The sequence below is a fragment of the Cyprinus carpio genome, chromosome A12 (genome assembly GCF_018340385.1).
Source record: "Cyprinus carpio isolate SPL01 chromosome A12, ASM1834038v1, whole genome shotgun sequence".
NCBI lineage: Eukaryota > Metazoa > Chordata > Actinopteri > Cypriniformes > Cyprinidae > Cyprinus > Cyprinus carpio.
In genome coordinates, this window is record NC_056583.1 from 26934810 (window position 1) to 26946973 (window position 12164).

At 36.0% G+C, this 12164-nt stretch overlaps 1 protein-coding gene across 1 annotated transcript in view; it reads right to left on the reverse strand.

Moving 5' to 3' along the window:
• Window positions 1–8223: 8223 nt before the first annotated feature.
• Window positions 8224–12164, reverse strand: part of LOC122147072 (ankyrin repeat and fibronectin type-III domain-containing protein 1-like) — a 66907-nt gene continuing 62966 nt past the window's right edge. Inside the window, 1 exon segment of the mRNA XM_042768089.1 lies at window positions 8224–8442. Coding sequence (XP_042624023.1) covers window positions 8224–8442 — 219 coding nt within the window.

The window sequence follows — 12164 nt, forward strand, 5'->3', positions numbered from 1 at the left end:
TTGAGTTTTTTTTGGCGAGCCGTGAGCGCGCGCACTCTCCAGCGCGCGCGGTGTCTCTCCACGAGCGATCTCCTTAGAAAATGTTCATTCAATTCAAAACGGCACTATCCTCGATGCCACTTTCGCGCGTAAATGTGACGGGACATCCAAGTACCATGTGTCAGTGTCTACTTTGTGGTCATTCCGCGCGTCTCGTTCCGCTTTTACGCACAGGTTCCCATCAGCAGAAGGGCTCATGACAGCATCAAGCGTTTTCAGCCGGACCCGGTCTCTTTTTTTGAGCTCGCGGGCTCCTCGTGTCTGAATCCGGAGTCCTGGTGTCTGAGGATCCGCATGGTTTCTGGTGACGGGCGCCGAACTAAGAATCACCTGGCTCGTCTGATTTATCCTCGCGGGTTTCGCGATAGAACCCAAAGACCCATTCTCAATTGTGGGTCTGTTGCCAGAGCTCCACGACACCTCCTTCTCTTTAGGGAAGGGAGAGGGGTGGGATATGGGGGTCGTGGGTGGGGTAGAAGGGGGTCCGGAGGGTTGACTATCGTTGGTCGCCCTCTGCCGGTGCGCGCGCGCACATGAATGACATGTCACGAGATGAATGACAGCAGATTCTTTAAGATCTGGGTGAACTAGACTGCAACGTAAATTGGTCCAATTCATTCATTCATTTATTCATTTTGAAGCAACATTTCAATCATCATTTATTTCACTTATATAGTTATATTATTATTCTTATATAATACGTAAAGTATTTCTGCAGAAGAAGTATTATGTGTGTCAATGACAAATAAAGTCAAAAAAGAGATATCTTCTAAAATCCCATTTAAAACACGTGTCTAGTCCTTATAAATGTAATCTCTGAAGTAAATTTTATACATTTTTGAAACATATTCATACAGTTTTGTTTTGTTTTAAAACATTTAAGGTAACCATGAAGTAAAATGCATTAAAATAATTTTCCTTGCACCTGAACACTTGGGAATATATACAACTTAATACATTTCTTTTTTTTTTCTTTCTTTTTTTTTTGTTAAAAAGTGAAAGTTTTCAAATATATCTCAAATATCACAAGTATTGACAAAGGTTCCATTTGACCTGAAGGAAATGTGCCTCTTCATAAAGTTTTATGCTTTTGTCGTGTCAATAAATATTATTAAAACATTTAAACTAATTTAAAACAAACTGCTTCACTCATTGTTTTTAAATAAAAACTAATAAAAAATTAAATAAGATATCAACATTTTCAGTTTTGCCCTTTTAAAAATATAGAAAATTACAGTAAAACAGAATACAGAAAAATATATTTTATGAATATTTCTTTTTTTGTAATATATTCCTGTTTTTATTGTTTTTGTTTATAGATGTGTTTAATATTTTTTGTAAATTGTTAAGAAGCTTGGTTTAGAATGTTAACAACTTAAACAAACAGGCCAATAGCAGAACCAAACAGAGACTGTGTTTGTGTGTATACCTCTTTGTATTTAAAACTGAACTGACTGCGTGTTAGCTGCAGTGAAACCGTAACTTTCCAAATCGAGCGCTTCAAATTGCTCTCTTGTTAGATCATCAAAGGTGCCCCAAAGGTAGGGAACTAAACAAAAAACAAATGACATTTTTATCTATCTGGGTCATGAAAGAATCAGGAATATTCTGACCTCGAGCTGGGAGGCCTTCTGATCCGTCATTAAGATTAAGTGAACTTCAGAGTCAGATCAGACGTTGATGGTCATGGAGGCGCGACTGGCCTTTGCCCAGATATTCCACGAAAATCAAAGGACAAATATACCTCCAGATGATTTGAAACACGTGGATCTCGCCGTCAGTTAAGGGAAAGAAATGAGAGTGTATGTGTACATTGGAAACGAACTCAAACTGTGGCGAATATTGCTATCAAGGAGACAATCTGATGATTAGGTCCGGAATGATGCAATGTTCTCAATTCACAGCTAAAACTGACAGGAGCCTGTTTGAATATGGTATCTAATCCACCTTGCTTTTGTGTCCAAAACACACACTTCCATGGTAACCATTGTAACACAGTTAAACAGTCATATTCGTAAAAATGACAAAACAGAAACGAAGGAATCCACAAAAGTATAAACAGTATACATCAACTGAGCCACAGTTCACAGGTTAAGACACTTATTATGAGTGACATTTAATACTAAGACAGTATGGCGTCTGTTCATCACAGATGCATTAATCAGTTTTATGTTCATATGGAGGACTCTGGAAAACAGCATAGCTCTTTATTTGGCTCTCAGAAATGTCTCTGTTCACCGGGAGACTGTGTCGGTCCTGCGTTCTGTAATTCTAGCCGGAGGATAGACCATTTTCAAGGGCCACAGATTCCTTCGTCACTACAGTTGGTTGGCAAGCTTATCTCAAAAACATAATTTCAGCCCACTTCCTTTCTTTTAAATAAGAACTCGCATTCTACTGGCGCCGGACACTCACAGACACAGGAACAATCCAGAAAAATTGCTCTAAGGTCAATTTAAACGTTAAAGAGGAGCACAGGAATATCATAGGATGCCTGAATGCAACCAACAAAAAAAGCCATTTCATGTGAACAGTGGCACCCACTGATTTTATTTCAGAATGCGTTTCAGAGTAAGCTGATATCAATTGAGAATGATTTAAACAGAACAGTACACAGCTCACTTTTATCAAGCCGACATATAACACTTCAATAAATCTTTTTAAAACATTTCATAACTGTACATTTTTGACCTGTCTGTTTGTTTAAATTGTTAACATTGCAAATTAAGTTAAATATCAATTTATAAAAAATATTAAACACATAACAAAAAATAAAAATATAAATGTTATACAAATATGATTAATACAATTATAAATTATTGTTCAAAATATGTATAGCTTGTAGTTTTCTGCATTTTAAAATCTGTAAGGTTAACATTTCATAATTATATTTTGATTAGCCTGTTTAAACAAAGTCTCTTATCGGTTTATAAAAATATTAAACAAACAGCAAAAATAACAAAAATATATTATACAAATATTATTACATATATATTTAAATGTGTACAATCTATTTTTTTGTATTATAAAATCTGTATTTAACCACTGTAAGATTAACCTTTCATAATTATATATTATAAGTTGTCCTGTTTGTTTAAATTGTTAACATTGCAAATTAAGATTCAACTCAAGCGATAAAAATATTTAAAAAATATTAAACACATCTAAATAAACAGATTTTAAAAATATAATTATTATAACATATAATGATATAAAGAATATAAAAAAAATATTTATAAAATGTCTTTCTCACTATATTTTAAAATCTGTATTAACAGTTTCCTAATTATTAAATCAATCTACAGTGAGCCAATTGCTGAAACCAATCATAATTTAATTATAAAAACAACAACAAATCATTAAAAACAAACTCTAATATGGCTGAAATGAAAGAAATACAAATAACATATCATAAAATATTTACACTGGAATGTTTATTTTTTATGACTTAAATACATCTGTCACAACGTCATTTTCAAGATGCATCACAAAAAGCGAACAATTACATCAGAAATTTCTATGACATGGGACCAACCATCAGAAATACAATACTGAAATATATTATTTGGATCAATAAATGCAGAATGCAAAAATATACAGATATGATGCTTTTTTAATTGTTTTGGCTTGCATTGTGCACAGTATAAAGGTATCAAGACAAACATACTATATCATTTAACAATAATACCCTAACTGGAATGCCAGTTGCAAAGAGTTCAATGATTTAACTGGAAGGTGGAATATGATAAATAATGCCTCATGTCTGTGGGCTTGTGTTGTGTGCATTTTACCCACAGGATCTGGAGCACCAGCTGACATCACTGTACATTAACCGGAAGATTAATTAATTAATTAATTTTACAATCCTTCACAGGAGAAACTCCAGTTGTGACATTTATTTTATTTTATTTTTGGAAATCAATTAACACTTTGTGCAAATACCATTTTTCTTTCCTTCTTTTTTAATTTTTTTTTAAATTTTTATTGTTTTTGTTTGTAAAAAACACTACAAACAGTAATAAATTGTTCAAACATTGTAGCAGAAACATTCACAATGTTGCTTGCAAAAGCTGCCCTTTTCAATTCAGGGAAAAAAAAATATTTCACTTAACTATAGGGCGTAAATATGGATTATGTGAATAAATATATACTATATTCACAATGAATCTGTTACGTAATAATCATTGCAAAATGAATGTGGTATAGTTTTTACAGAATTAATGATGCGTTACTAAACAAACTACCTTTTTGGTTATGCCCTTAGACCATAACTTGCATTTCATTTCAAATATCTATGGCTTTATTGAAACAATGAGGGCTGTGATATTGGTAATTATGCAATAAGAATGATCCACTTCCAAATCATTGGAATATTTATGAATGTGTGTTTATATAAGTGGCACAAATTTGCAGTACAAGCAAAGAAGGTTCCTTCCTCTGCAAAAGGTCAAAAGTGGTCCGTTTTCAAAATAATCCAAACTCTTATTACAGTAAAATTTTGTGGGATGCAAATATACTGTATATATTAAAAGTGCAGTTTTTATCATTCCTTCAGACTGTAAAACATAAGTGGTTTTCTTTTCCTTTCATAACAGTGGGTTACCCAGCATAAATAGGAACAGAAACAGACAAATTACAAGGAATCTTCAAATGTGAACAATCACACGCCACAAATCACCATCATATGGTAAACATCGCACAACTCAAGGTATTTTTCAATGAAACACATTCTGTGGAACAAATGTCACACACTTCCCTTAGAACTGCTTACCAGCTTTTTCATTTGAAAAGAGCTCAATGTTTGGTAACAGAGTTTGTAGTGATGGGATCATCTTTCATTCATCCAGGGTTTCTGAACAGTGAAACGCAATCGATTAGAAACAGATGTAATGTGAAGCGGGTGATGCCACTTCATACATCAGTAGTAAGAGCAAACAATTCTAAATGGGCAGTGAAATTAGCGGATACATTATCTTTCATTGCAAGTAAATACATAAACTGAATTTTTAACTGACCGTCAAATCACCTAAGTCCACTCTTCACCTAAAAACACCACAACAGAGCACAACAGTCTGTTTCCAGAAGTAGAAATCCCATTCATTTTCTCCACAGAGAACTTGATTTTTACCAATAACCTTTAAAACCTTTCAAAATAGACAAACCAGAAGTTATTAAAATCAATTAATTTTAATATATTATAAACAAGTTTATATATGTATATAAACTTTTAACATAGTTTTTAAAAATTTACACACTACACAAACATACAGTACATACATATATATATATATATATATATATATATATATATATATATATATATATATATATACACACACATATATATACACACTCACACTTATTACCCTTACACTTATATAAAAAATACAATTAATTTAGTTTTTACTTTAGAATGTTTCTGTTTAGAATGTCACAAAGATTATTGAGGACTTCAGTCATAAATTGATTTTAAATACTATTGTAGCTTCTAATTAAAAAAGTTGCAATATTTAGAGCTGATTTGGGTTTTGTTCATGACTTCAAAGTCTTTTTTTAGTCTGAAGAAGTTTTTTCAACCCCTATGGTGATAATAAATGGGAAAAATACATTCGGAACAAAGGCAGCTGAAAAAGTGGGGCGCTCACTGTTGGGCTCTATTGGCTGAGGCAATTTCAAGTTTCTTAGGAAAAGCAGTGCTTTGTTTCACGTTGCATTGATAATCAACATTGTAACAGTCAGAGCCATGATTTATGAGTCCCACAGAGTTGACCAGCAACTTCATCCTCTGCAGAGAGGACGCAAGAATTGATTAGGCTAAGTGTTCACTCATTACAACTGTGAGCTGTTGTAAAGTGTGCGGTTGGAGAGGAAAGGGGCGTTTTGGAGCTTAGAGGCAATTTTAGTACTGATACAACCCCATGTCTACATGATGGAATACTTATATCATCCTAGAGAGTGCTGCTGAGGATCTCTGACACTTGTTCATTTCGTTTGCTCATCCGAATCCATGTCCTGAGCTTCTGCTGTAGTGCCGTTATCCCGATCCGGCCTCTCTTGGCTGTAGCTCCTCTCGATCCCGTCTCCTCCTCCTCCCATTGTGGGGCATCTCTACAGGGTGAAGTCTTGCTGCATGACTCCACAAAGATCCTGCGAACATTGGGCTTAGACTCCCTGAAGGGCGCCCTGTACTCATCCAAACTGTAGGAGGTAGTGGGAGAGTGCGGTAAGGAGAGTGGCGACTCCAGTGGCAGGTCGAAATCGCTCTGTCTGGTGTAGATGCCTTCGGAAAGTGAAGGAGTGTGACTCTCGCTCTGTACGCGCAGCCAGCGGTGCGGCCCGCCAAAATAACTCCTCTGGGGATGGCTTTTGGACAGCAGCTTATGTTTCGTTGGTGGATCAGCCAGGAACTTGGAGCGGGATGGCTTGTCTGTGGTCTTCACAGAATAAGAGGACAGCGATAGGTCATCCATGTCCTTGGTGCATGATTCGGTTTCCAGGATGGACTTGGAGCATGCGCTGTATTTGAGATCGTGCATCTGAAGAACATCAGGAGCACTGCCGCTGAGGATATGCACAGCCTGATGGGAGAGATCCTGGGCTGAGGAGTAAACTAAGTCCAGGTCACGAGGGCTCAAAGCGTCACTGGAGTCATAGTCACTGTCTGTGGGGAGAAAGACCTCCGAACAGCCCTCTTCATCTGAACCCGGCTGAGACTCTGCAACAGACAGGGATAGAAATAATAAGTCCATTGGAAATAAGCAAAATGTATATAGAATTAGACATGCTTCCTTAAAAATCCATTTCTTAAAATAAAATTATAGTTTTGCCTTTAAAATCTGACTGGATGAACCATGTTCAGAGTCCACTGTGAAATAGCCAATATACACCACTGTTCAAAAGTTTGGGGTTGGACTGTTTTAAATTATTATTTCAATTAAAATAACTATTTTGCTGAATTTTCAGAAGTCATTACTCAACTCTTCAGTGTCACATGCTAAAGGAACATTTCTTATTGTTATCAGTGCTGAAAATAGATTTTGTAATTAATATTTTTGTAGAAATTGTGATACATTTTCTAAAGAACAGAATGAATTTGAAATAGTTTACTGTAACTTCACATCAATTTAATGCATCCTTGTTGAATAAAAGTATTAATTTCTTTAAATTAAGACAGATGGATATATGATAGATAGATAGACAGACAGACAGATAGATAGACAGAATCACGCATAGGTTCTTTCTGAAAGATCAGTGGGAAACAGTTCTAATTTACTTTTATTTTTACTTTAATTTACAGTACTTTAATTTTAATGCCACAGGTTGGTTGAACACACATCCTCACACATAATGCAATAATTATAATCCCTGGGAAAATTGGCATATAAAAGTTAGAAAATAAAAATAAAAACAATCAGCAGACTGGCAATAAGCATCATTATTGTACACATTTGACCACATAAGTAGTACTATTTAAAATGTCTTAACATCTGTTTTTAATTAATGTTTTTAATTTTCTTAATACATTCAAAATAAAATTTAAAGGTGTACTTAATCAGCACTTTTTGTTTTGCACTGAGACACTGGTATCATTAAATCATCAATATTTGGCCTTAAATTTGTCGTTTTAAAATAAGCAGTTTGTGACTTCAAGATTTGTGCAATGCCTTAGACAAATGCAAATCTATCAAATCAAGAAATGGCGCCAATTGGGTCTTATTAGAACAGAAAAGTATTGATGGTCTGTGAATTATCATAATTTGCCAATCCTTAGTGATGTAGTTTGAAACCCAAATTTCGAAGCATCACAGGGTGCCAGAACATTACTGACATGAGCGTAATCTGTCATTTCATCTATTCCTTGAAAACTAGAGTCTTTTGTTATATTTTTGTTGCCACAATTTTATAAACTCTCTTCCCTTTGTACACCCTGTAATGCTCTGCAAAACACATGGCATCTCAAAGCTTTAATACTGAATGTTTTATCACAACAATAAGTGTGTTGCATTATAATGAAGCCGATGCACTTATGTATTTCCTGCAGAAACATTTTTTTTATGCTGTCAACAAATGCAATGTTCTCACTACTGCAAATACAGTACAAATTTGAATGCAACACAGACACGCAGTCAAGCACCACACATATGTTTATGCCTGGACGAAAGGCAGCTATTGAAAAAACAGCATTTACCGATTGTGGGCTTTTCGTCTCCTCATTTCTGGAGAGGGCGAGGGAGTGGGCACGTAGTCTGTGTTAGAGGACATGGAGTCATTCTTCTGGACAGGAGGCTCCACGGTGACATCTACTAACCAGGTGATAGGCACCCAACCGAGAGGCTGTTTATAGCGGGCGTGCTGCAGGGCATTGGTGATCCAGCGGACATCTCGCCACATCTCGTCCGATTGCTTCAAACACACAAAGGAAAAAAAACAGTGAGGCTGAGTGCACTGTTATTTCATTGGAAACGCTGAAAATATGGTTAGCTTGAAAACTAAAGGGTGCTATTTAAATGCTGATTTGATATAAATGCAAATCGAAGCTTTCAGTGTGAGAAATGCGGTATTTCCCCCACACAAACATCACAAAGCTTTTCAAACCATTAAAGCGCATCCCACAAAAGCTTCAAAGGAGGCCTAAGAAAACTTGCTGTGAAGTCTGAAGGTGCATGACCATGACTAATATCATAATTTATTTTTGTGTCATCTTCCTCTGTTCACCAATCACAGCACGTCAGAGCTGAATTGTACATATTGCGCTCATGTTTAGTGTGCAGAAGCGAAAATGAGAAGTAAAATGTGTTTTCAATCAGAGCTGTTAACCTCCATGCAGTGAATCTTCACAACTACCACTTTCATATTTTCCATCCTTGGGACATACTATAGCAATTGTATTTACAAGGAGCTTATTTCAAATTGGAAGGAAAAAGGCTGTACAAAAATGTAGCAGGGTAGACGAAAAAAAAAATAAAAAACACTCTGCAATCTGAGCTCTTTCTAGCAAATGCCATGTGAGATCCATCTTATGGGAATGAGCCTTGACACCACATGATGACTCCTTTGGAAAATATGCCGGGCTTTTAATGACAAAGAGGGTACTCCAGTAATGACAAGGGCAATAATATGAGTTTCTTAAGTTGCGAAATAGACTACTTTAACTAATAAATGTTTGGCTGATTCTGCTAGCTGGGAAATGTTGTAACAAATTAGGGGAAAATGAGAATAAAAAGGCAGTGTGGCTTATATATATCATACCCAGTGCTCTAATATAGCAACTCTCAACCAAAAAATGAATCACAGGTCTGTTCTGATAGGGCCATGGACATCGGGGAACAATAATGTTAAAATGGAAATAAAGAAAATGTAACTGAACTGCTATTTAGGATAGCAAAATGAATATTCCTGACCATTATTAAAGGAATGAGAAAATGTTTTCCTTTTTATTTGCGTCAAAAGCTGTGCAATCAAACTCAGTGGTATTTTGATGCAAAACATTTGGCGAAAAATATTAAAATATTAGAGAGATCCAACATAGAGAGGCTGCTTGTCAGCCAAGGTCCATTCCAACTGGGCCAGGACTGCATGGAGAAATAATGTTAAATGAAAAAAATAAAATGCATCCGACCATGTAATCATGCATATTTAGGACAGCAAAAAGATTAGGCCTGACCGTTAACAGGGATGAGAAAAGGTTACCCATTTTTATATGCGTCAAAGGCTGTGAAATCAAACTCAACAGTATTATGATACAAAATGTTCGGCAAAAAAATTTTAAAATATTAGACCGATGCAACATGGCTGTAATCTACATTTATTCTCAAGCTATATAACAACAGTTATCAGCTGTCAAAGGAAACCACTAGCCAAAAAGTTGTGTTGTGCAAAAATAATCTGTGAGTAATATCAGATTAATTAGTATCTTATTTCACTCGCATTATAGCAGCAAACTTGTAAATCTGCCAACTTAAAGCCAAAACATTACTACTAAGTAAAATTTGAGTGTCATGGAAGCTCCATCTCAATGACACATCTCGCCACATGCATCTGAAATGTGGATTTTGCGGTCTGCCGTGCCGTTAGCTCTTTGACAGCAATACAATCCTGCCCTCTCGCACGAGAGCGGAGCACAAAGCACTTTCCACCACCGTGCCACTCTGACAGACGTGGCTCTTTTCTCATTCGCCGCCTCCTGGAACATTAAGGTTTTCACGCTAATTGATGCCACATTGCTCAGCCCCACGCACACATTCATGCAGTCACACTCATTGATCGGTATTATTTTTTCCCCTCGTCGCTCTTAGGCGCTGTGTAATCTGTGGTCAGTGTGCTGCTTTTTTCCAGCGCCCCTTGGATCTGACATCACACAAACACTCTTGTGGTTTTGTGGTCAATCTCAATTAATCGTCCAGACCGGGGTGGCGGAGAGGGATTATTTTCAGACCGGCACACTTAACACACGCCTCTCTTTCAAGTCGAACTGTAAGAAAGTCTGCTGAGCTGTTATTGAAATTTCGACACAAGAAAAACAACTTGTTTTACAGTTTATACGTCTAGTAGTTATGCTTTATGACATCAATAAACTATCCTAATTGGATTATTAGGTTAAATTGTTTTTGTAGTTTGATGTTTCCAACACTCCCAAGCGGCTGGGAATAAACATGTGATCCTCAGGACTGAAACATGAATGACGTATTGCTAAAAGTTGTAATTGAAACAACACGAATGTGGTTAATAAAAGGGAATGTGGCAGTAAAGCATCATTTCAGATAGTGTACAAACAATTAAAAAATACTATATAGCAAAAAAACAAACAAAAACAAAACACCACTATCCTACACACCTGTAGAATTATCAGTTTACACATAAAAAATAATGTTTTCAAATTGGATAAATAAACGCAGCTTTGGTGAGCACAAGAGACTTATTTCAAATACATTAATAAATCTTACCGACACCGAACTTTTGTACAGTAGTTTACTTCTCATTTATTTAAGGTGATTAATCAATAGATTTTCAGTGACTGTTGAATTTGTGAAAACATATTATTTAGGGAAAATTCCCTGTTGAGGACCAAAAACACCACCACCAAAAAAACACTGTTAAGCTTGGCTATAAAGATGCAAAATGCTTGCAGTGCAACAAATTATTTAAATTGGGAAAGAATGGATTTATTGTGATGGATGTGCAAAGTAGGCTCACACGGACTGCTCCAATCACAATGGAGATTCATTTGCAAATTATTCCTGAACTAATATAGTTCCAAGATGTACAACAAGCTGTACAAAACACAAAATAATACAGATTTTATAAAACAGCTATCTGAGAACTAATGAAGAGCTTAAAGGGTTAGTTCAGCCAAAAATGAAAATTATGTCATTAATGACTCACCCTCATGTCGTTCCAAACCCGTAAGACCTCCGTTCATCTTCGGAACACAGTTTAAGATATTTTAGATTTAGTCCGAGACCTTTCAGTCCCTCCATTGAGAATGTATGTACGGTATACTGTCCACGTCCAGAAAGGTAATAAAAACATCATCAAAAATTACGACTTTATTCATCATTGTCTTCTCTTCCGGGTCTGTTGTGAACGCGACTGCTGTGACTGTTGACGTACGACGCTGCTGACGTGTTCTCTGGCGCGTCCAATAACAAAGAAAACATGTCAGCAGCGGCGTACGTCAGCGGCGTCACTGCAGTGTTGTGAACGCACTCACAACAGACCCGGAAGAGAAGAAAATGCTTAATAAAGTCGTAATTTTTGTTATTTTTGGAGCAAAATGTATTTTCGATGCTTCAACAAATTCTAACGGACCCTCTGATGTCACATGGACTACTTTGATGATGTTTTTATTACCTTTCTGGACGCGGACAGTATACCGTACATACATTTTCAGTGGAGGAACAGAAAGCTCTCGGACTAAATCTAAAATATCTTAAACTGTTTTCTGAAGATGAACGGAGGTCTTACGGGTTTGGAACGACATGAGGGTGAGTCATTAATGACATAATTTTCATTTTTGGCTGAACTAACCCTTTAAAGTGAAAATACGTTCAGCTCAGGTATTTTGCTTGAAAAATATATTTTTTATTGCTGTAGAAATGTTCTTATTTTGTATTATATTTCTGAGT